The sequence below is a fragment of the Podarcis gaigeae genome (genome assembly GCF_964106915.1).
Source record: "Podarcis gaigeae genome assembly, chromosome: 7".
Classification (NCBI taxonomy): domain Eukaryota; kingdom Metazoa; phylum Chordata; class Lepidosauria; order Squamata; family Lacertidae; genus Podarcis; species Podarcis gaigeae.
This window is the reverse complement of record NC_139683.1, coordinates 13,656,637-13,682,729: the sequence shown is the minus strand read 5'-3', so window position 1 is coordinate 13,682,729 and position 26,093 is coordinate 13,656,637. Positions and strand designations below refer to the sequence as shown.

General features: G+C 47.6%; 1 protein-coding gene across 2 annotated transcripts in view; it reads left to right on the top strand.

Moving 5' to 3' along the window:
• Positions 1-26,093, top strand: part of NSMCE2 (NSE2 (MMS21) homolog, SMC5-SMC6 complex SUMO ligase) — a 204,455-nt gene that overhangs the window by 11,077 nt on the left and 167,285 nt on the right. For both annotated transcript variants that reach the window (XM_083749464.1, XM_083749463.1), the window contains exon 3: positions 15,457-15,563. In XM_083749464.1, coding sequence (XP_083605590.1) covers positions 15,457-15,563 — 107 coding nt within the window. The remainder of the gene's footprint in view (positions 1-15,456; positions 15,564-26,093) is intronic.

The window sequence follows — 26,093 nt, the reverse complement described above, 5'->3', positions numbered from 1 at the left end:
GCCCTCCCTGTGTTAGTCACTGTCCTTTGTGTAAATCCTTCCAGAAGGGGGGGGGGGCATACCAGGGTCTCTCTCCCCCCACCCCACAGCCATGATCTGGTATTTTTAACCGCAGCAGTCTGTGCAAATGTTGATGCATACTGAACAGACCCAAAGGGAGGAAAACAATGATGTGCTTTGAAATCTGTTCCGCCTGTATAAGTGTTTCTGCTTCTTGGAAAGATTGCTGCCTGACCCCGTCCCCAATGTGCTGTTCTTGGGGGTGTCCCAACCCCCCAGAGCGCATTTGGGGGAAGAGGAATTGCGGAAGCCCTCTTGCACAATTATAAAGGACCCCTGACCATTAGATCCAGTCGTGACCGACTCTGGGGTTGCAGCGCTCATCTTGCTTTATTGGCCGAGGGAGCCGGCGTACATGTGGCCAGCATGACTAAGCCACCTCTGGCCAACCAGAGCAACGCATGGAAACGCCGTTTACCTTCCCGCCGGAGCGGTACCTATTTATCTACTTGCACTTTGACGTGCTTTTGAACTGCTAGGTTGGCAGGAGCAGGGACTGAACAATGAGAGCTCACCCCGCTGCGGGGATTCGAACCGCCGACCTTCTGATCGGCAAGTCCTATGCTCTGTGGTTTAACCCACAGCGCCACCCGCTTCCCGATCGTTGCAGTTATTATTGTTATTTATTAAATTTGTTCGCTGCCTTCCATTCTATCCTCCCAGGGTTGTCCACAACTATCAGAACTCCTTGCACTGGCTTCTACTGGCGGGGCAACTTAATAATAAATTTTTATTTATACCCCGCCCTTTCTGGTTCAAAAACTGGGCTCAGGGCCGCTAACAACAAATTTAAAAGACTTAATTGTAAAAGCAGCATAAAATACAGTATAAAAACATGAATAACAATGAAATTCAAAATTCAGAAATCCATTTAAAGGAAATAAGCATTAGATAATCCCCAGGGCTAGCTGGCTGAATTGGTCCTACTTGGGCCAGCGAGGAGGCCAGGGGAGAATTAGCTGTGGGGTCTCAGAGCAGGTGATCTTCATAAAAGGGGAGGGGGAGGGAAGAGAAGAGAAGAGAAATAAAAATCAGGCTGAATTCAAATTAAAGGCCAGGCGGAATAGTTCTGTCTTAGAGGCCTGACGGAAGGAGGTTAAATCCTGAAGGGCCCTGGTCTCATGGGACAGAGCATTCCACCAGGTCGGAGCCATCACTGAGAAGGCCCTGGCCCTGGTGGAGGATAGTCTGACTTCCTTAGGGCCCGGGACCTCTAAACTATGGTTATTCATGAACCTCTTTCTCGCTAAACAGTGGCCAGCTGGCAAGCTTATTATATGCAGGGCAGCATATTGACCCCCTGTCCATCTTGTTTGTCTGTGGCATTTGGTATGTAGAGGTATATTGCCTCTGAGCAGGTATACTTCCTCAGGAAGGCAGAGGACAAATGTATGGCGAGAGATCTGAAACTAGCTTTAGTTATGGAAAATTAAACAGCTTCTGCATCTCTTCTGCTGTAGATCTTGTGGAAGCTTTAGGGAGCTGTTTAGCACAGGGGCGCGTGTGTGTTTGAAACTCATCTCCTGTCTAAATCAAGGACTCTTGCTTCTTCTTTTCATTTAGAATCAAAACACCAAGAGACTCTGCTCAGTCGGCAGAGCGCGAGATTCTTAAGCTCAAGGTCGTGGGTTCGAGCCCTAAAAGATTCCTGCATTGCAGGGGGTTGGACTAGATGACCCACATAGAATCATAGAATCATAGAGTTGGAAGAGACCACAAGGGCCATCGAGTCCAACCCCCTGTCAAGCAGGAAACACCATCAGAGCACTCCTGACATATGGTTGTCAAGCCTCTGCTTAAAGGCCTCCAAAGAAGGAGACTCCACCACACTCCTTGGCAGCAAATTCCACTGTCGAACAGCTCTTACTGTCAGGAAGTTCTTCCTAATGTTTAGGTGGAATCTTCTTTCTTGTAGTTTGGATCCATTGCTCCGTGTCCGCTTCTCTGGAGCAGCAGAAAACAACCTTTCTCCCTCCTCTATGTGACATCCTTTTATATATTTGAACATGGCTATCATATCACCCCTTAACCTCCTCTTCTCCAGGCTAAACGTGGTCCCTTCCAACTCTGATTCTGCAATTCCATTGTGAATCTCCCATGTCTCATTCATCTATGCCTAGGGATGGGGAAGCTGAATTCTTGGGACCGTTCCCAGGCCACATTTCTCACCAGCTGCACTGTGAACAACCCTTGAGTGTTTTTGCTTGGCTCGAATGTGTCTGTGATCTCTTATTACTGCTTCTTGCTTGCTTGGGTGTAGACTGGAGAGGGAAGCTCCTGCAGCCAATCGAAAGCTGCGCTTTGGTTTCCGAACGTTTTGGAAGTTGAACGGACTTCCAGAATGGATTCCATTCGACTTCCAAGGTATGATTGTACTGCCCTATGTAGCTAAGTTAAAAAAGGCTTATTCTTACTCTTACTCTTGTTTAGAAGCATTCTTATTCTCACCTATCCTTGCATGAATAAATGTGACAGTTGAATTCTTGCTCGTCTCGCAGATCAGGTTGAAGTCCCTTTTGACTTTGTCTTCATTCTGGTTCTGCCAGTGACTCATTTTCGTACCCTCAAGGGAAGTCGCTTAATATTCTCCATGCCTCTTGTTTCCCATCTGAAAAATCAGAACCCTCCCTTTACCTGTGGTTTCATCGACGCTTGCTAGAATTCTTCTGGTTCCTGTATGTGCATTCAATTCAATTCAGGGTTTCTTCCTGCCAGATTTTAGCGCCTGATAAACTTCCTACATTGTTTGCTTGATGTGCTCCTGTTAGTAAGCACTATTCAGTTAACAGAGAGAGAACCAACTTCTAAATTTTCATTCGCCCCTTATTATGAATAATAATCTTTATTAGTTATAAAATGCCTCTTAAAAAGCAAGAACAATTATTCTCCTGATTCTTGCTGTCCCCAGGAGCAGTTGGTCCAATAATATAGTTGACATCACCTGGCAAGAAGGACATCTCAGGTGTGCTGAGGGGCTGAGGAATGATTCTGCAACCTCAAAAGATTCCCACTTCAGAGCAATGGGTCCTTCTAAGAATGCTCACGCTATATTAACGCATATAGCATTTATGTGAAATCCTCACAGAAGCTTATTAGAGGAGTTCAGACAACCTGCCTCATGCATTAAAACTAGGCTCCCCATTTTGTGTTGTTATGGGAAACAGCCGTAGTTCAGTGGCACAAGGGACGTGGGTGGTGCTGTGGTCTAAACCACTGAGCCTCTTGGGCTTGCTGATCAAAAGGTTGGCTGTTTGAATCCCCGCGATGGAGTGAGCTCCCGTTGCTCTGTCCCAGCTCCTGCCAACCTAGCAGTTTGAAAGCATACCAGGGCAAGTAGATAAATAGGTACTGCTTTGGCGGGAAGGTAAACGGTGTTTCCGTGCGCTCTGCCTTCCGTCCTATTGCACCAGAAGTGGTTTAGTCATGCTGGCCCCATGACTCGGAAAGTTGTCTGTGGACCAACGCCGGCTCTCTCGGCCTGAAAAGCAAGATGAGTGCCGCAACCCCATAGTCGCCTGAGACTGGACTTAACCGTCCAGGGTTCATTTACCTTTACCTTAGCGGTGGCAGTACATCTGCCTTGCATGCAGAAAGTCCCAGTAATAATTCTCATAATTTCTTGGCAGGGGCTGTGAAAACCCTCTGTCTGAAATCCTTGATTGATGCTAGGAATGAACTTACAAATGCAAAACTTTCTGCAGAGAAATAAAGCAATGAGAAAGGTTTTTGTTTATAGAGTTGCCAGGAAGGGCTAGATTTATGTGCATGAAATGGCAGGAGGTACATTTTCCCCCTGTTGGTTTAGCTCCGCTTTCTTCTCTTTTCGAAGCTAACAGAAAGGGACAGGCCAGGCTCTGGAGAAGGAGAGAATTACCTCTGTCCCAGCCTGGCTTCTGTGTTCAGTAAATGTTCAATATGAGGTTGCTTTTTGGGTTGTCGTTTCACTTTTCTGCCACACGATGGCACACTTTCCATCTTCCAGCTTTTGTCCAAAACAGTCATTGATTAGTACCTGTTGCTGCTGTAAAAGATAAATTCATCATATTCTCGAAGTATTCCCCTGCTTTTCCTGCCCTGTGCTACGAAAAGTGCCAGCTGGTCAATTAGATTTAGTAGTCCATATGGATGCTGCTTCCAGATTCTTACATCGGATGGGATGAATGGTCGGAAGTGGAAGTTCTGAGAGTCCCGTAAATGCAAAGTTTTTAAACATTTAGAATGCTACCCATCTATTTTGCTCCTGACTGGTAAAAAAATTTAAATTTTGAGTATGTAAACATGTATGCATAGCATGGGAGAGCAGTAAGCAATAACTGCATGCAGCACAAAAAAAGTGTATTAAAAGTTATTTCTTGTGATTCTTCTCTTGGGACACATTTCTGCGCCTGCCTCTTTACTGTGCAATAGCATGTTTCCCCCCGCATTTCTGTCTCATAAGGCTTGTGTTTCACCTTGGGCAGTACAGTGGTACCTCGGGTTACAGACGCTTCAGGTTACAGACTCTGCTAACCCAGAAATAGTACTTCAGGTTAAGAACTTTGCTTCAGGATGAGAACAGAAATCGTGCAACAGCGGCGCAGCAGCAGCAGCGGGAGTCCCCATTAGCTAAAGTGGTACATCAGGTTAAGAATAGTTTCAGGTTAAGAACAGACCTCCAGAAAGAATTAAGTTCTTAACCCGAGGTACCACTGTAGTACATATTCCCACAGTGCATTTGAGGGTGGCATTTCAGCAGCCCACTATGTGCATTTGCCGGTATGTCTGTAACTTTTGCCTATCCATTCATGCACGCATGTCAACAAATGCTCCCACTGTAGGATGAAGCGTGCTGCTGCGGTACTGCCCCGCACCCTGAACTTACAAAATGTGTGTATTTAGTTGGTGGGGGGGTAGCCAGTGTAGTGTTCCCCCCTACTAGTGTTTGCTGGACTACAACTCCCATCATCCCTGACTGTAAGCCATGCAGGTTGGGGCTGATGGGAACCGGAGTCCAGCAACACCTGCCAGGCATTTCCTTGGCTGTCCCTTTATTACACCAATGCCCACAGCAGAAAGTGCAAAATGAAAGTGCATGCAAACTTTCTGAGAACGAGTACTATATCAGCTGTCCTCCTGCCATCCCATAATTTACTTTCCTGGCCCTGCCTTTTATCCCGGGGGATGGGGGAGGCGGCAGAGATATTACCACGGCTTTCCCGTTCTTCGGACTCCAGTGATGCTGTGCCAGATACCATTCTGCTGTGTGCGGGTTTATGCCGGATTAAAGGAGATAAATAAGGAAACGGATAAAGTCTGTAATGTGCCGAGGTGCTTAGCTTTGCATTCAGGAGTACGTTCCCCTGTTGTTAAAAGAAACACCTCTGCCCTTGTTTTAATTATAACTCCTTTCCCTTCTGCAACGAGGCGCGGGTGTGCCCTGAGATAATATAAAGGACGTACTTCACCAAACTCATTAGTTTTTCAAGGCATCTCACGGGTAAAAACTTGACCTTGTTAAATCTGAATCAGGCTTTCTGTGACAGTATGTGGGAGTAATTCTTCATCCAGTCTTATTAGTTTCAAGGCTACTTGGGAGCAATAATGCATAATGGAGGAGATAGATGCCTGACAGGGAGATTTCCCCAGCCTCCTTGGCCTGGAGGGTGTTGGCTGGCCTCTGGTAGGAAGACACCAACATAGATAACTTCTTTTTCTTGATCTCATTCATGCATGGACTGGGTGTCTTGAGTGTATGGTTAGGACCCTAGCTACTGTTGCCTTGCCTGTAATCAGTCTGGAAAAGGAGCCTTGTAGGGCTGGGCGATATATTGATATATCGTCCCAAACCGATTTGAAGTCAGTGTTGTGATAATGGTTTCATAATTTCATCAGACCTGGCAACATATCGTGGATCCTGGTGTGTGTGTCTGTGTGCTATGCAAAAATCACAATGTGGGGAAGACCGCGAAGTCGGCTGATACCTCCCATGATATATTGGTATACAGTGGTACCTCGGGTTAAGTACTTAATTCGTTCCGGAGGTCCGTTCTTAACCTGAAACTGTTCTTAACCTGAAGCACCACTTTAGCTAATGGGGCCTCCTGCTGCTGCCGTGCTGCCAGAGCATGATTTCTGTTCTCATCCTGAAGCAAAGTTCTTAACCCGAGGTATTATTTATGGGTTAGCGGAGTCTGTAACCTGAAGCATATGTAACCCAAGGTAATCACAGTGTTTAGTTGGTGATAGATCCAGTGTGGTGTAGTGGTTAAGAGTGGTAGACTCGTAATCTGGGGAACTGGGTTCGCTTTCCCGCTCCTCTACATGCAGCTGCTGGGTGACTTTGGGATAGTCACACTTCTTTGAAGTCTCTCAGCCCCACTCACCTCACAGAGTGTTTGTTGTGGTGGAGAAAGGGAAAGGAGAATGTTAGCTGCTTTGAGACTCCTTTGGGTAGTGATAAAGCAGGATATCAAATCCAAACTCTGCTTCATCACAATGTTGAAAACCTGATATTGCCCATCCCTAGATCATAGCTTAGCGGTAGAACACAAGGCATGCATGCAGAAGATCCTTGGCGTCTCCAGTTAAAGAAAAGTCCAGGTAGCAGATGACTGGAAAGATTGTGTTTCTGAGATGCTGAAGACTGCCAGACACAGAGGACAGTTCTGGCTGGGGGTACAGCCAGGTATAAGGGTATATATACAACCTGGTATAAGGGCAGTTTCTTGGGAACATCAAGGCAATCAATGGGGAGTCTTTGTCCTTGCCTGAGGGACAGTAAATCACACAGTTCAGAGCTGGAGCTAACTCTTTATTAGAAAAAAACACAGAATCTTCACAGACTTGGCTGGGTTTCAGGACTAAATGAGCATAGCGGCTCACGCCCTGTAGGTCATACAAAATGAAAAAGGTTGCTGAGACTAAAAGTCCCTGCTTCCCCACAGCCATCTGTCTTCTCCTTTCCAGGGCTTCTTTCAAGCAGTAGGAGACTGCGCCTGTTTGAAGCTAACTTCTCCTTTGCGCTTTTCATGCCTCTTCTGGTTCTGGGAGACAAGTGGTGAAGGGAGTTTGTCATGGCAGGAGGGGGAGACACCTGCGGCTCTTCACCAGCCGGACTCATCTCTGCCTCTTGGCTGCCCTCATCCCTTTCTCCTCCTTCATTCTTCTGCCTCTGATTCTTCTTCCTGTCACAGACTCTCCCAACTCATGGAGCCCTGTTACCCCCTTCAGCTTCCGACACCTCCTCTTCCAAGTCTTCTCCCTGTGATCATTGTCCCACCACTACCTCCGGGGCTCTGAACCTTCTTCCCTTGGTGGTTCCTCAGCTGGTTCGACCCACCATTCATCTGCATCCAACCAGTCCATGACTGGTTCCTCAGACTGAGAGGCCAGGTGATTGTTGACCATTATACAACCAAGTGGAATCCTGTTGGGATGGCCAACAGGCTGACCTCCAGATGTTGTTGGACTACAACTCCCATTGGCCATAGCCAGCACTGCCACTAGTTGGAGATGATGGGATTTGTAGTTCAGCAATATCTGGAGGGCACCACCTTGGCTGGCCCTGGTCATGGATAGCAAAAGCTATTCCGGGCCGAGAAAGCCAAGCCATGCTGGGTTATCCTGTCCCATGGCTATACCCCCTGATTTTTCTTGCAGTAGAGATGTCTCCTGAGAAATCTCTATGTGGGACAAGAAACTAGAGTTAGAACTGGATATGGAACAACTGATTGGTTCAAAATTGGGAAAGCAGTACGACAAGCCTGTATATTGTCTCCCTGCTTATTTAACTTATATGCAGAATTCATCATGCGAAAGGCTGGGCTGGATGAATCCCAAGCCGGAATTAAGATTGCCGGAAGAAATATCAACAACCTCCGATATGCAGATGACACAACCTTGATGGCAGAAAGTGAGGAGGAATTAAAGAACCTTTTAATGAGGGTGAAAGAGGAGAGCGCAAAACATGGTCTGAAGCTCAACATCAAAAAACTAAGATAATGGCCACTGGTTCCATCACCTCCTGGCAAATAGAAGGGGAAGAAATGGAGGCAGTGAGAGATTTTACTTTCTTGGGCTCCATGATCACTGCAGATGGTGACAGCAGCCGCAAAATTAAAAGACGCCTGCTTCTTGGGAGAAAAGCAATGACAAATCTAGACAGCATCTTAAAAAGCAGAGACATCACCTTGCCGACAAAGGTCCGTAGACTTAAAGCTATGGTTTTCCCAGTAGTGATGTATAGAAGTGAGAGCTGGACTGTAAAGAAATCTGATCACCAAAGAATGGATGCTTTTTAATTATGGTGCTGGAGGAGACTCTTGAGAGTCCCATGGACTGCAAGGAGATCAAACCTCTCCATTCTGAAGGAAATCAGCCCGGAGTGCTCACTGGAAGGACAGATCGTGAAGCTGAGGCTCCAATACTTTGGCCACCTCATGAGAAGAGAAAACTCTCTGGAAAAGACCCTGATGTTGCGAAAGATTGAGGGCACAAGGAGAAGGGGACGACAGAGGATGAGGTGGTTGGACAGTGTTCTCGAAGCTACCAGCATGAGTTTGACCAAACTGTGGGAGGCAGTGGAAGACAGGAGTGCCTGGCGTGCTCTGGTCCATGGGGTCACGAAGAGTCGGACACGACTAAACGACTAAACAACAACAAAAGCACTGCTGGTTGAAGGAATTGGGACTGGTCTTTAGAAAAAGACGAGAATGGATGTTGGCTTGGGAAATCCTTCTTCGTATTGTTCCCTCTTCTCTCCTGCTCGCTCAGAAGAGTGGCTAAGAATCTCTAAGGGCTTTAAAAATAAAATATGAAGGGCCTATGTTTTAATTGTGCATCTGTGCCCCATGGGTTTGCGAGCTTAGGCCCCTATTTAGAAAATGGAATAAAGCAGAGAACACCTTAAATCTTCTGGTGGGGGGGGTAAAGTGAACTTATGCTGTTAAAACTCAGATGAAAACAATACTAAACACCTCCTAACGACCAAAGGGTGCTATTATTATGAAATGGTTTATAATTAACCTCTATAAGTCTTATTTAATTGTGTTGCGAGAGACTAAAGCAGGTTTTAAATTGGTTATTATGCAGCCCAGCGAGATAAATAACACAAACAGTTCGATGAGTGGGCAATAACCCTTAAGGAAAAAGATGTTCGCCTGTATGTAACAAGCAAACAAAAAACCTGGAGGAAAAGTGACATTTCACTGCACATCTGGACAAATTGTTCTCATGGTTTGGAAGTGTTCCCCAATATTTATCGGTAAGGTTTGTAAGGGGCAGGTGGGGCTTGTCAACCTAGGAAGGTAGCCCACCTAGAAGACGGAAAACTCTGATCTCTGCTGCCTTGCAGGATATCTTGATGATGATGATGATTAATACCCCACCCATCTGGCTACGTTCCCCCAGCCACTCTGGGCGGTTTCCAACAAAATATTAAAATACAGTAATCCATTAAACATTAAAAGCTTCCATGAACAGGGCTGCCTTCAGATGTCTTCTAAAAGTCTGGTAGTTGTTTTTCTCTTTGACATCTGATGGGAGGGCGATCCGCAGGGCGGGTGCCACTACCGAGAAGGCCCTCTGCCTGGTTCCCTGTAACTTGGCTTCTCGCAGTGAGAGAACCACCAGAAGGTCCTCAGCGCTGGACCTCAGCATCCGGGCACAACGATGGGAGTGGAGATGCTCCTTTAGGTATACAGGACCGAGGCTGTTTAGGGCTTTGAAGGTCAACACCCCATACTTTGAATTGTGCTCGGAAACAACTTCAATTCCCAACATCGCCAGTTAAAATAGGTCTGCAAGAGGGCCTGGGGAGGACCACTGTCTCAGGGAGCTACTGCCAGTCAGAATGGACAGTAGTGGATTAAACACTGATCCATTGTAAGCATACAGTGGTACCTCAGGTTAAGTACTTAATTCGTTCCGGAGGTCTGTTTTTAACCTGAAACTGTTCCTAACTTGAAGCACCACTTTAGCTAATGGGGCCTCCCACTGCCGTCGCACCACCGGAGCATGATTTCTGTTCTCATCCTGAAGCAAAGTTCTTAACCTGAGGTACTATTTCTGGGTTAGCGGAGTCTGTAACCTGAAGCTTATGTAACCTGAGGTACCACTGTACGTCCGCTTACCGTATGTAGAACTTGCTATCAGTTTGTAATCATGTTCTGGCAGCTGTTTTCGGTGTGATAATAGCCAGCTGAAATCGGTAGCCGCAATCAAGGGTGCCTGACAAATATGTGCAAACATCTGGGGAAGCCCAGGCAGATGGGCAGGGTATAAATAATAAATTATTATTATATATTTTTATTATCTGGGTAACATTGGAAAACCCCCGCCTATGATTCTACAAATATGGGAGAGTTTGAAAGTGGGCGGCAGCCGCGGCTGCTGCAATACTCAGATGTTTGTTTATGCCAACCAGCCTCTTCCCCCAGAGAAACCTAGAAACTTTAGTTTTGGAATAGGAACTTGGGGAAAAAATAAGCTGCTCTGTACTATATCAGGCCATTTGTTCATCTTGCCTAGCCTCACGTACTCTGACTGGCAGTGGCTCTCTAGAAATCATTTACAAGGGACTCTGAGCACCCTTGCTGAACCAAAATTCCCAGGCATCTAAAATGGAAGTAGGAAACCGCACCTATGAAGTTTCCTATAATGTGTAGCAGTGCCCATAAAGCTGCTTTAATTCTGCCCCAAAGATACGATCCTTCCTACTCCAGTTCCTGCTACAGATTTACCAATATAATCTGGATTACCTCATGACAGAAATCAGGGGGCGTAAGAGCCCGGTTTAGCGGATGCTTTAAGTCCTCTTTTTAAATCTGTAGTGAAGTTGGCAAAACTTGGCCAACTCTTTGCTGCCTTTAACCATCTAGCGTGCTCCTTTTTCTAGGAGTGTAGAAAGTTCTTGTGGAATTCTCTCTCCCTTCGTTAGAGTTCAGCAGGTGTTGCCCACATACGACCAGGAAAAACTTAGTATATTGCTCAAATTTGTGCATTGATTTTTATTTTTATTTTTAAAAAGAGCACGGCTTCTCTGTCTGCTTAACTGCCAAACCAAATTCCATGTTCGATTGCACACTGCTGCAATGGAATAGTTACATCCATGCAGCTTTGTTTATGCAAGACTGCCGGTACCTATTACAAATAATAATTGACAGTGTTTCAAAAGCAAATGGATTGTTTTCCTTCCTCCCACCTCCTCTTGTATTCTGCGCTTGAGAACCCTGGTAAATTTAGGACCCATATTGTGTAAAGTTTGTTCTTTCTAAAAGTACTGCTAGTACATTAAGTTCTGTACAGTAAGTTCAAATAAAGATTAATCTTTTGATAGGCCACACACCTAGAGATTAGAAAACCAGAAATGCTTCTGGTGAGCATCATTTTGAAATTAGCAGTGGAGCTCTTGTGGCTGGAATGTTGACACCGGAAGAATGCAGTGTAAGAGGCAATTATTTAATATCCTTCTTGTCTCAGTTGGGTTTTGCCTGTTTATTTGCTCCTATATATATATAAACAGCTCTTGAGGATCCGCAGCAATTACGCCGTTGTTTGATATGCTGAAGGGGTTTCAGGCAAGATATCTCTCTCTCTCTCTCTCTCTCTCTCTCTCTCTCTCTCTCTTGTGAGAATCGCAGGTCACTGTTGAGTTGTGACTCCTTCATCTATTTCTCCTTTTGCATGATTTCAGAGACGTAGGACGGGCGAAGTTTTGTGTACGCTGCAGCTGTGATTCATTTGGGCCGCGGGGAGGAGGCTGCCGGTTGCTTGATACACAAATCTTCCTTGTGATTCATGAAGTGCAATGCATGTCAGCCTTGTAGGAGGCGCATTCACCTGACGAGGGAGGAGAGTAGCTTCCTAAAGGAGAAATTAGCTAAATGCTAAAAGTGCATTGGATAGCGGCAGGGTGGGGTTAGGAGAGACACACAAGGGCTGCTGGGGAAAAGGTGCTATCTTTTACCTGACCTGACACTGCTGCTAGCCAGTTTGGGGGCAACTTCAAATTCCAGTATTATAAGAATGAGAGTCGAAAAGGGATCTCTCTTTCTCTCTCACACACACACACATGAACACTGGATTTGAAGATTGAAAAAATACTGGCTTATAAAAGATAGAATAGTTGGGTTCTAAAGAATGAATACCATATGTAGCTGCAGAGAGAAGTCCTTTTATTCTACTCTTGTCTTTAGTTTCTTTCTTTCTTTTCCTTCTCTCTTGCTTTCTCCTTCTTTAGCTTTCTCCTTCCTTCCGTCTTTGCTTAGGATATTATAAATGGGTATGTATTTCTGTATACAGTCATACCTCATGTTATGTCTGCTTCCTGTTACGTTCTTTCAGGTTACATCCCGCGGCAACCCGGAAGTACCGGAAAGGGTTACTTCTGGGTTTTGCCACATGCGCAGAAGCGCAAAATGATGTCACACACATGCGCAGAAGTGGCAAATATCAACCCGCGCATGTGCAGATGCGCCGCTGCGGGTTGTGTTCTTTTCATGTTGTGAATGGGCCTCCGGAACGGATCCCGTTTGCAACCAGAGGTACCATTGTATCTTTGAATAAATATCATCATCATCATCATCATCATTATTATTTGAAGGGGGATCTCTTTCTGCATTTCGCTCGTGGTTCTGTGAGTGGCATGAAGCTACAAGTTAGTCTGGTTGGCTGGATTCAGACATTCAAACAAACCATACATTTGTGAAACACACCATGGTTAAGTCAGGCAGTCCTCGTTTTGAGTGGAGGTTATGGTTCGGACCCCCACATGCGTAAGCCCGTTCTGCCCTGTTCCATGCCTGGCAGCTACTTCCGGGTTCAGCGCTGTGCATGCCTGTGCAATCAAACACACTAAGTTGGTTGTTGCCTGTACTTCGTGTGAATGTGGAAACACCAAGGCTTGATCCCTAGGTCTTCTGCACGCAGAGCTGTTGCTCCACCACCGAGCTGCAACCCTTCCCCGTAATATCCTCTAAATGTCTGGCATGAACCAGCCTCCTGGACCTACACTTTGGGCCCATTGCCGTTTCCATCATGCAACCCCACCTAGAACGCATTGCGGTAGTCAAATCTGGCAGCTGAGTGTGACCTTCCAAGGTCAACATTATGCAAGTGGGATTGCAGCAGAAACTAAATGTTGGTTGCTCAAGCGCATGAGGTAGTGTATTTCTGCATTCGGCATGGGCTGTTCACATAGCTGCCTCCATTATCATCATCATCATATCCCATCTATCTGGCTGGGTTGCCCCATAAGACTTGTTAGGAAGGAACTGGCAGAGATCTAACATCATGGCCAGCAGAGGGCTTGTCACACAACTTGTGTGTTTTGCTGAGGAAGGAGATTGCACAACTGGCAGAGACGTTAACTCTGGACTTTTGCACCATGTGCACATCCTTTCCGCGAACTGCGATGCAGCAGATTTCGTGTTGCGATGAAGAAAAGGGCAATTGGGGAGAAAGGTAAAAAGTCAAGATTGGAAGTTGGGCTGGGGAAATCCAGCCAGATGGGCGGGGCATAAATAATAAATTATGATTATCATTATTAGATGGATCTTAAAAGATAGAATATACTGCCTTTGTGGGGGAGAAAAACACAAATCTTTTGGGCTGCTAATTTCTACAGGTAAGGCACAGCTTCTTGTTGGGACACTTCCAGCACCAAGCACACCTCCCATTATCTCCTGTGGGTTAGAAAACGCTGACTCAGGTCTTGATGTTAGAACGCTGGCATTTATAAGAATGGGGATTAATTATAGTCTAAAGCGTAGTTCGACAAGAGAGGGCATTTGTGTTTCTATTAAATATTTCTCAGGCAACGTGATGAGTCACTAAATATAACTTCTGCACAAAATACCCTGATTGTCTAATGACTAGGTGTTGGTAACTGAAATTACACACAGACACACACTCTTTCTCCCTCTCTCACCATCTTTCTTGCATAAAAAAAATCTGGGAAGTGTCTCTCTGAGTAATGCATTCGTTGAGGTTGCCCAAGAACTGCAGAGTGACTTTTGATTGCAAAAGCTGTAAAAACATAACTTAACGTTTGAAGAACCTGGAAAACACCTGTCATGCTGTTTGACAAAATGTACGTTGACAAAGTTGAAGTGGGAAAGTGTTTGAAGGGTATGAATAAAATACTCTCGGTAGTGGTGGGCAGGAAAACAACAAATATTTTGGAATAAAACCATTATGCCAAACACGAATCCATATTCCTTTTATAACAGATGGCAAATGTTTATGGAATACCTCAATGGTTCAGGCTGTGGCAGGAATCCACCCAGCACTCATGGGAAAATGTGGTGTGATCTCTTAGAGCAATCAAACGAAACACATGGCTTGACAAAAGTCTGTCATTTTATCAGTCGCTGTCTGCTGTAGCAATTGTTTCCTCAAAATTTATCTTCTGTGCTGTGAAAATAAATAAAAGCAGTTATTTAGAATAAAACGGTTGTGGGAAACCAATGTGCTGTGGTGGTTAGAGATCTGAGGAGACACAAGTTCAAACCCAGTTGGCAATGAAGTTTACTGGGCTAGTCCCTCTCAGCCCAGCCTACCTGGCAGGGGTGTTGAGAAGATGAAACGGGGAGGAAGTTTTTTAAAAGATAAAGGGCCAATTGTGGAGAACGTCTCATCCAACTGTAACCTCTTGGTAAATTTATTTTGTGCCTCCCCACTAAGCGAGGAGAAATATCCCTACTGCCCATCAAAGTTATACAAGTAGCGTAGCAAGTGATTGACGTGCAGTGTGAACAGCTGGTGAATGGTTATCTGTATCCATGTTGATTTGACAGTGGTAATACTCTGGTGTTACCACCCTGAAGTGCAAAATATCTGCTAGCTTTGGAAACAAAGTATAAGAAATTCTTCTTCTTCTTCTGCCACCTCATGAGGCCTGTATATCCTTTGTTTTAAATGTATGGTTAGAGCATGGGTAAGCAAACTAAGGCCCAGGGGGCTGGATCCGGCCCAATCGCCTTCTCAATCTGGCCTGCGGACGGTCTGGGAATCAGTGTGTTTTTACATGAGTAGAATGTGTGCTTTTATTTAAAATGCATCTCTGGGTTATTTGTGGGGCCTAGGAATTTGTTCACTCCCCCCCCCCAAAATATAGTCTGGCCCCCCACAAGGTCTGAGGGACAGTGGACCAGCCCCCTGCTGAAAAAGTTTGCTGACCCCTGGGTTAGAGCTTTAGACTGCAACACAGCACTTGGAGAACTGCCGCCTTAATGTTGAAATCAATTTATTGTTTTCAGCTTTTTCTTCCACCTCTTAAAGTGTTTTTTCTTCTTCCTCTCATCCTGTCTCTGGTGTTTGTCTGACTCCTTTAGAGCCAAGAGCTCACTAGGTCTGGAAGAACAAATGCCTTTATTTTTTAAAAAAACACACACACAAAATAAATCGTTTATTTTGCAGACGACATGAAAGAGGTTGACGAAATGGAAAGAGTGATGTTGGAATATGCTGCAATGAGCAGAGAAATGAACCACTATATGGAAGCAGTTGAAGACACTGTGAATCAGGTAAGCGACAACTGTCACATTACATGTGGAACAAGTTGTATGACCCCTACAGAGGCATACTGATTTGAAAGGTATTCTGACAAACTGGATAAAACTGAAGTTTGGCAGTACAGAAGAGCATAGGAAGCTGCCTTATTGGTTCATCTAGCTCAGTATATCCTTCACTGACCAGCAGTGACTCTCTGGGGTTTCAGACAGGGGACATTCCCCAGAAATGCTAGGGTTTGAAGGTTGAGGTGAAGCAATTTTTTGGTGGATTTTAGTAGACATGTTCAGCTGACTTGTGAACGATATGCAAGTCACTGTGAGATATCTGCCAGTTCCTGGAGTTCAACTCTTTTTTTCTTTCTCTCTCTCTCCTGCCTCAAATAACCCTTTACCCCGTGCTACTTATAAAACAATAAACATGTCTGATGAAAATGAAGGATTGTCAGTAATTCATACAGTTGCGTGGCTTTGAAAGCCGAGCTGCTGTTGACTTAAGCTGCTGTTGGAGCGAAACAGCAGGTGAACTGTACCAACATCCTCTTTTGATTGATTCAGCAACCCGCTGAGTAAGAAATGAGCCATTGGATTGCTGTGATGTTTCCAGCAACGGACTGTGGGAAACCCTTTGTTTGATCAGGAGTGGAAACTCCCTTCTGTGAGACATTTATCTCACCTGTAAAATGACGTACCTTGTGCTACTTCTCCTTTCCATTATGTTTGAACTACTGTATTTCTCTCTCTCTTCCACTTCCAAGTTAACCAACACCCTTTTAAAGACCAAGAACGTAAACAATGATGCCATTATTTGGCTTAGCTTTTAGGAAGAAAGCAAAAGACCAGATCCTCTTTTATATACAGCAGGCTTCCTCAACCTCGGCCCTCCAGATGTTTTGAGACTACAGTTCCCATCATTCCTGGCCACTGGTCCTGCTAGCTAGGGATCATGGGAGTTGTAGGCCAAAAACATCTGGAGGCCCAAGGTTGAGGAAGCCTGATATACAGCATTACCAAAGCAAAGCAAGGCGTAACGGGCAAGTAGAGAGGGGTTGTGTTGTTGTTGTTGGTGTGTGTGTGTAATTGGTCTGTCCAATGGCAAAGACCAAACACAACTTATTTCCTTAGATTCACCTTCCTATTTTCTTGATCATAGAGTTGCACTAAGGGCACGACAAAGGTGTGACCACAATGCACAAATATATCTTCTATGCAGCTCTTTACATGCCAGGATTGTTGTTGTTTGTCATTTAGTCGTGTCCGACTCTTCGTGACCCCATGGACCAGACCACGCCAGGCACTCCTGTCTTCCACTGCCTCCTGCAGTTTGGTCAAACTCATGTTGGTAGCTTCGAGAACACTGTCCAACCATCTCGTCCTCTGTCGTCCCCTTCTCCTTGTGCCCTCCATCTTTCCCAACATGAGGGTCTTTTCCAGGGAGTCTTCTCTTCTCATGAGGTAGCCAAAGTCTTGGAGCCTCAGCTTCAGGATCTGTCCTTCCAGTGAGCACTCAGGGCTGATTTCCTTAAGAATGGATGAATTTGATCTTCTTGCAGTCCATGGGACTCTCAAGAGTTTTCTCCAGCACCATAATTCAGAAGCATCAATTATTCGGCGATCAGCCTCCTTTATGGTCCAGCTCTCACTTCCATACATCACTACGTTTGCCAAGTTCTTGTTGTTGTTGTTTAGTCGTTTTGTCGTGCCCGACTCTTCGTGACCCCATGGACCAGAGCATGCCAGGCACTCCTGTCTTCCACTGCCTCCCACAGTTTGGTCAAACTCATGTTAGTAGCTTCGAGAACACAGTCCAACCACCCTGTCCTCTGTCGTCCCCTTCTCCTTGTGCCCTCCATCTTTCCCAACATCAGGGTCTTTTCCAGGGAGTCTTCTCTTCTCATGAGGTGGCCAAAGTATTGGAGCCTCAGCTTCAGGATCTGTCCTTCCAGTGAGCACTCAGGGCTGATTTCCTTCAGAATGGATAGGTTTGATCTTCTTGCATTCCATGGGACTCTCAGGAGTGTCTTCCAGCACCATAATTCAAAAGCATCAATTCTTTATTGTCCAGCTCTCACTTCCATACATTGCTACTGGGAAAACCATAGCTTTAACTAGGATTAGGTAACAACAAATTGGACGGATCCCAGTTATCTTAAGAACCTAAGAAGAGCCTTGCTGGATCGAGTCCAGCGACCAACTAGCTGCCTTCTGTAGTTTCAGAAGCATGCTACCTCTGACAGAGAATTTGTCTCCTCGATTTTACCATCTAACTTCCCCAAGGCTGTAACTTGTCTGTCAGGCTGGTAAGGAATTTTTGCTGGCTAGAAATGAGGTGGGCTGGTGAAGGAGGAACAAAAGAGCTTTGATTCTCCCTTTCTGTTTGCATGTTGGTTATGGGAGAAGCAGAAGCCCTTCCTCTGTTCAGGCCCCTGGAGGAAATTGCATGCATTTGCCCGTGCAGAGTTAATAGGGATGGTGGAGAAATTAGTTGGGTCAGCGTTTTAATGCCAATCTACAAGATTTTCACTTTGCAACCTGGCACGGCTTCTGGAACGTGCAAGTCTTTGAATTCCGAGGTGCTGTTCTCCAGTTTTAAAAAGTCTGCATAAGTGTTAGAGGAAAGTGCACAAAAAAATGCATGTATTCCACAGAAAAATGCATTTGGGGAAAATTTCTTGCAAAAATATCAGCAGTAGACAAAATTAAGAAGGTGTATGGATTTTCACACAAATATCTGAAAGAATTCGGCTGGTAGAGCATGAGACCTTTAATCTCAGGGTCATAGGTTTCAGCCCCCATGTAAAGCTAAAAGATTCCTGCATTGCAGGGGGTTGGACTAGATGACCCTTGGGGTCCCTTCCAACTCTACAATTCTATGATTTGAAGTCATTTGGGACTTTGAAACACTAATGCAAGCACTTTGAATTGTGCCTGGAAACGGACTTGCAACCGGTGCAGCTGTTTTAAAGCAAGCAGAACACCAGCTGCTGCATTTTGGACCAACTGAAGTTTCCAAGTCATCTTGAATATGCACAGAATATGCTTTTGAGGAACTCCAGGCAACCTTCGACTGCAGCCGCACATTGCCTCCATCATCGTCATGATGTATGCTACCTTTCCATAGTTAAAACCATACTCAGCCGGGGGGGGGGGGATGTGGGTGGTGCTGTGGTCTAAACTACTGAGCCTCTTGGGCTTGCTGACCAGAAAGTTGGTGGTTCGAATCCCCCGACCAGGTGAGCCCCTGTTGTTCTGTCTCAGCTCCTGCCAACCTAGCAGTTCGAAAGCACACCAGTGAAAGTAGATAAATAGGTACCACTCTGGCGGGAAGGTAAATGGTGTTTCTGTGCGCTCTGGTTTCCATCACTGTGTTCTGTTGCACCAGAAGCAGTTTAGTCCTGCTGACCACAAGACCCAGAAAGCTATCTGTGGACAAACGCCGGTTCCATTGGCCTGAAAAGTGAGATGAGCGCTGCAACCCCATAGTCGCCTTTGACTGGACTTAAGTGTCCAGGGGTCCTTTACCTTTTTACCTTTTGCCTTACAAAATGAAACAAATCACGTAATTTCAAACTTAGGAAAAGCAGTCATAAACAATAGATAAAGCATCAAAAAGTACACAGCCATACTGAACCATTTCCACACGAATCATAATAAGATCTGAAATAAAGATGCAAAAAATAATATTTTTGCAGTTTTTGGGGTTGTAGACTGAATTTGACTGATGCAAGAGGCTAACTGATTGCTGATTGGAGGAGGGAGGGACTTCCAGGCAACGATTAACTTCTGGTGGGAAGTGCTAGAGGTGGAATGTCTTCCTTCTCTGCAGCATTTACCGTATTTTTTGCACCATAACACTCACTTTTTTTCTCCTAGAAAGTAAAGGGAAATGTCTGGGGGGAATGCCTATGGGTGGTGGTGGGGGGATCTGCTGCAGTCTTGAGCTGAGGATCCATGGTTCCCCTTCCTTCCCTCCTCCGTGGCTCGCTTTGAAACAGCAAAGCAGGAGAAGAGCCACTAAGTGGGGAGGAGAGAGGGACAGAAAGCCTGCTTGCTTTAAAGGAGTAAAGCGGGAGAGGAGAGGAGCCTTCTCCCCTTATACCCCTCTTCTTCATTATTAGCAGCATCCTTCTCCACCCACATCACGCATGCTCCTTGTCCCTTGAGTGCTTTTCCTTCCCTCCCCACTTAAAACGTGGTTACAAAGCATGGATCCACATGGATCCTAAGGATTTTTGCACTGGGTCACCCCAAACTCACCGTCAGATCAAATGTCTGTGGCCACAGCATGAACCACAAAAATCATACATCCACTGTTTCGTTTAGAATATTTTTTTTCTTGTTTTCCTCCTCTAAAAACTACGTGCGTGTTATGGTCGGGTGCGTGTTATAGAGCGAAAAATACAGTATTATATAACTGTTTGAAGTAGGAAGATTTGCGAAATTCATCCTGATGGGAATCTCTCTGAATATTCAGGATCAAGAAGAAGAGTTGCCCAAGAAGAATATTCAGGTTCAAGATCGATTAGTTGCACAATATGAGGAAACTAAGTTTAATGGGTACGAGAACAGTAATGTCCTGGAAGAATATAACACATAAAACTTCCAGTAACACAATTGCTAAGTGGCACTTTGATGCAGCGTCGGTAAAAACATCATTACCCTAAGCCTTGAAAAATAGCTAAGCACACACTTCCTGGTCGGTTGTTTGTAGGAATAGCTACAGCAGGATGGTAATTTGGCCTAGCAGCTTTTACACAGCCACAAGTGGGGAATATGTTAGTGGGGAAGCTGAAATTCACCAGTAATCCCAATCCATAGACCTACTGATTTGATTTCCCCTCCCAATGATCTTCGTGTTGCCATAACTTTGCAAATTAGCCCATAAAAGGTATTATCACCCACAACAATGTTTAATAACCTGCTTGTCCGCATATATGTGAGTGAATCACCTGTGCCACATCAGTAGCCTGAAAGGGAGAGAAAATAACCAACCCCCCCACCTTATTTATAGTAGTTCTTTCCCCAAATCAGATTACATAATGACTTCTTGGAACGGGGTGAGGAACTTTTGGCCCTCCAGATGTTGTTGAACTACAATTCCCATCAACCACGGGAATTCGAACCGCCGACCTGATCAGCAAGTCCTAGGCTCTGTGGTTTAATTCACAGCGCCATTACATTACCACAAAAAAATTATTTTTTTTTGGGGGGGGGGGAATACAGTACATTCCAATGAGGACGGAATATATTCAGTTGCCACAAAATGCTAATCGGATTGCTAAGGGTGTCTTCTTCCCCTGGAAAAGCAGTGGGGAGAGGAAATTAAGTGGTGTATTCTGAAAGAAAATGGGGTAGACCAGCTCCTCTCTGATTGCCCTAGATCCTCCTTCTTATCTGTCAGGGGTTCAGAAGGAGAGACACAGGAGGGGGAGCAAATGGAGAGTGAGGAGGAGGAGTACGAGGGGGGCGCAGGCAGTGACAGTGGCCAGAGTTATTCCACAAGCCTCTCTAGCGAATCGGAGGACTCACAGAAGGGAGCGCCGGTGGCCAGAGCAAGGGAGATTCCAAGGGAGAAACCTCAAGAGGGAGGGGCCAGCGGGGAGTCTCTGAACAGCAGCTGGAGATCAGGGCCAGCGTCTCCACCAGAGCGCAGTGGGGAGGGGGAGTCCCAGGAGTCGGGACCAGTGTCCTCACCACCAGAGGGAGGAGAGGAGTCAGGTTTGGCAACACCCACATCAGGAAGCGGGGAAACGGTCAGAAGGAAAGTCACCGGCTGGGCGCGCGCGCCAAGTTCAAATGTACAGGAGCGCGGCACAGCGGGGAGCCCGGGAAGGGAGCCAGGTCCTAAAGCCCGCCGGAGGGAGGGGCAAGACTCAGGAGGCTCCGCGTCAGAGGAGTCCAGGAAGGAGGGAACCCCAGAGGGCAGAAGGACCCAACGCAGGAAAGAGCAGCGCAAGAGGTGGAGCCGGGCTAGAATCTTAAACTGGTGTGGGTGGAGCAGTGAGTCAGAGGGGACTTAGCCGGTCTAGCGTTAAGACGTGGGCCTGCGCGCCCAGAGCTTGGAAATGGAAACTAAACTTCAATAAAGACTTTTGTATATAATATCCACTGGGCGTTGGTCCTCTGTGAGCTGGGACCTAGCGGCAGTCCTGACAGTAAGTCCCCTCTCCATTTTCACCAATTTTGCAACCTCGTGGAGTGCGGGAAAGCAGCGAGGGGTGAAGATTGGTGCTTCGCGAGCTCACGAAAAACAGGGAAATGACTACCGAAGAGAGGATAGCGAGTTTGCAAAACGCAGTGACGCAGTTGACTGCAGAAATTGTGGCTTCCAGAAAGAAAGAACAGGAAGCAGCTGCTGCCTGCCAGGATCTGCGAACCAGGTTAGAAGTGCTAAGTACACAGAGGCTACCAGCCACCAGACCAGAAGGGATTGGGCTGGGAAACAGAGGAGGGAGCCTGGTATCTCACTTCAATGGGGACCTGCAGGAGTATCCTAACTTCAGAGCAGATGTGATTTATGCATTGCAGCTGCTTGACAAAGACTTTAAAAATGAGGGAGAGAAAGTGGGATTTATTATTTCGCATTTGCGGGGGGAGGCAAAATCGTGGCTGCGCAATCTATGGAGAGACAAGGATCCAGCCCTCCAAAATGCGGCTGCCTTCATTAAAGTGATGGATGCGTGTTTTTTATCTGAGATTGATGTGGATATCGCTAGGAGGGAGATTCACGGACTAAGACAAGGTAAAGCCACTGTGAGGCAATATCATTCACGTTTTTTCGGATTGGTGAATGTACTAGCCTGGGAGAAAGAATCGCCTGCCGTCAGAGACCTGTTCTGGGAGGGGTTGAGCGGAGCTGTGAAAGATGAGATCGCAAGGGGGGGAAGACCCCAAACCACCAAGGAAGTGGTGGAACGGGCACTCTCCATTGGGGTTCGGTTGGAAGGACGCCCTTGGGGCAGGGAGGAAGGGCATTTGGGACGCACGCCAGCGAGAGGACTGCCTCCCTTCCCCAAGGAGGCGGCGCGCGCTCGATCCATGCCTCCGCTGGGAGGGGGAGAGGAGCCGATGGAGATAGGTGGTGCTAAGGCTCACTCCACAGTCGGAGCCCTAACTCCGGGAGCAGTCAAGATGAAGCCTCCTAGAGGAACCAGGAAGTGCTACATCTGCGACAGTGCTCAGCATATGGCAAAAGAGTGTCCCCAGCGGTTTCACAAGCATACTGCAGCCGCAGCGACAGTAACAGACGCAATTCAGCAGAGGGAGTCGCAGCAGGAAAACTCCACTGTCTGGCTGGAGATGGCGTCTCTGGGGACCAGCCAGACAAGTCAGTGAAGCAATCCCCAGGGATCTTACAGCCCACCGACCCCCTCCCACCCAAACCAGTAGTGCAGCTCACCGCATCCCTTCAGCTCCCCAATGGGCTACTTGTGGAAATTCCCATCACCGTCGACTCGGGGAGCAATGCAGATTTTATAGACATGCAGTTCCTCCAGCAACATGGCATAGCCCTTCTGCCAGCGGCGGTACCTCTGAAAGTCGTCACAGTGGACGGCAGGGAGCTACTGGGAGGGCAAGTGCTACAGCAGACGCCGCCAATGGTGATGCGCATTGGAAACCACCGTGAGGTCATCAGCTTCAACGTCACCCGCCTGTCAGACACGCCCATAGTGTTGGGAATGAGTTGGCTGGATAGGCACAGCCCAGCATTAGCTTGGTACCAGCGGCAACTGACCTTCGGCTCCTCTTACTGCGCAGAACACTGCATCCTGGCGGACTTGGAAGATGAGGGGCACGAGGATGGACCACAGCTGAACTTGGGCATGTTGCAAGCGGTGCCTAACAAATACAAGGAGTTTTTGGAGGTCTTCTGCGAGAAAGAGGCGGATAAGCTGCCACCCCACAGACCCTACGACTGCAAGATCGACCTCCTGCCCGGGGCGACGCTCCCGACGGGGAAACTGTACTCCATGTCTGAGGATGAATTGCAAGAGCTCAGGGAGTTCATAGATCACAACCTGAAGCGGGGATTCATCCGGGAGTCCAAGGCGGCAGGAGGCAGTCCCGTGTTCTTTGTAAAGAAGCGGGACACGCCCCAAAAGAGGCTGGTCGTTGATTTCCGCTTCTTGAACCTCAAGACCAAGCCCTCAGCATTCCCTATGCCCAAGATCGATGACCTGCTGGCGACGGTGAGGAAGGGTCGCATCTTTACCAAGTTGGATCTGCGCGGAGCGTACAATCTCATTCGCGTACGGGAAGGCGACGAGTGGAAAACAACCATGTTTACGCCGCTGGGCACTTATGAATACAGAGTTATGCCTTTTGGATTAAAAAATGGTTCCCACTGCTTTCAAGCCTTCATGCATCATGTCTTGGCGGGTCTCCTCTACAAGAAGTGCGTCTGCTTCCTGGATGACATCCTAATCTTCTCGGAATCGCCGGAGGCTCACGAGAGAGATGTTAGGGAAGTTCTGCAGAGGCTGCGGGAGCACAGGCTGTACGCCAAGCTGGAGAAGTGCCAGTTCGACAAGACGGAGGTGGATTTCTTGGGCTACAAACTGTCCGACAAGGGACTGGCTATGGACGGTGCCAAGGTACGTGCAGTACTGGATTGGAAGAGCCCACGCAATAGGAAGGAAGTACAGAGGTTTGTCGGTTTTGCCAACTTTTATCGCAAGTTCATCAAGGGTTTCGCCATGCAGACAGCGGCCATCACCGACACCCTCAGTTCCTAGAAGAAGAGGTTCATCTGGACGGAGCAGGCAGAGCAGTCCTTTCAGAAGCTCAAGCAGCTCTTCGCTTCCGAAGAGAACCTACTGCACGTAAATCCCAGCAGGCCCATGAGAGTGGAGACGGACGCCTCAGACAGGGCCGTGGGAGCCGTTCTGTTGCAGCAAGACCACCAGGGGGACTGGAGGCCGTGCGCTTTCTACTCCAGAAAACTCAGCAAAGCGGAGCAGAACTACACCATTTGGGACAGGGAGTTGCTGGCCATACATGCAGCCTTCAAGGCGTGGCGGCACTTCCTCGTCGGAGCCAAGCACACGGTGCAGGTCCGCACAGACCATAAGAACTTGGAGTACTGGCGCACGGCGAGGTTCCTGAACCAGCGACACATCCGCTGGGCGGAGTTCTTTGCAGATTTCGACTTCAGAATTGAGTACATCCCAGGAAACAGCAACGTCTTGGCGGACGCGCTGTCCAGAAAACCGCAGTATCTGGAGGCAGAGGCACCGGCGGCGGCCAAGCACATTTTCACACCACAGGCGTGGGCATGCGCGTCAGCCACGGTGGACCTGGACGCAGTGCGCCGCGCGCTGCAAACGGACTCGTTCGCCCGAGCCAAGATGGAGGAGGTGTGCAGTGGCAAGGCGAGGGGCGACGAATTCCAAGTGCGAGACGGCCTGCTCCTACGCAAGGGAGTCCTCTACGTACCAGGAGACAGCCTCCGCGCGAAGGTCCTGCAACAGCTGCACGACGCGCCCAGCGCGGGGCACTTCGGCAAGGAGAAGACGGTGGACTTAGTAGCCAGAGACTTTTGGTGGCCTAAGATGCGGGGGGATGTCGCGGACTATGTCAATAGGTGCGACACCTGCCAAAGGGCTAAGCCTGTGCACCAGCCGCCGGCGGGCCTGTTGGAACCGCTACAGACACCGTTCGTACCGTGGGAGAGGGTAGCCCTGGACTTTGTCACAGATCTACCCAGCTCAAGGGGCAAGACGGCAGTGCTCGTGGTAGTGGACCTGTTCACCAAGATGGCCCACTTCATTCCGTGCGCTAAGGTGGCCACGGCCGAGCAGACCGCTAAGATGTTCATAGACCACGTGTTCAAGGTGCACGGCCTACCACGGTCTATTTTGTCCGACCGGGGGCGCCAGTTCATCTCCAACTTCTGGCAAAAGCTGATGGGATTCCTGAACGTCAAGGTCAGCCTGGCGTCGGCGAGACACCCGCAAACTAACGGGCAGGCGGAAAGGGTCAACGCCATCATGCAGCAGTACCTGAGATGCTACGCGAACCAGCAGCCATCGACCTGGGTGGACTATCTACCGTTGGCCGAGTTTGCCTACAACAACACGAAGCACGGGTCCACGGGGGTGACCCCATTTTTTGCCAACTACGGGAGGCATCCCAGAACCTTCCCGGGTCTGGACACAGTGCGGGAGGGGGAGCCACAGGGAGCAGAGGAAGTGGCAGCGGAGTTGCAGGAGATCCACGAGCAGCTCAGGAGGCAGTTAGAGTTGGCAAAACAGGCTTACAAAGTGCAGGCAGATCGACACAGGAGGGTTGGGGAGGACATCCAGGTGGGAGACTGGGTCTGGTTGGCAGCACAAGCAGTTCCAGCCAGATCGTTAGCCAAGAAGAAACTAGGGCACAAGCAGCTAGGGCCTTACCAAGTAGAGGCGCAGATCAACTCAGTGGCCTTCCGGTTGACACTCCCGGAGGGTTCCAGAATGCACCCGGTCTTTCATAGATCAGTGCTCACGCCCTACAGAGAGCCCCACAGGTTTCAAGCACCGGGGAAGGCGCCAGACCCGCTCAGAG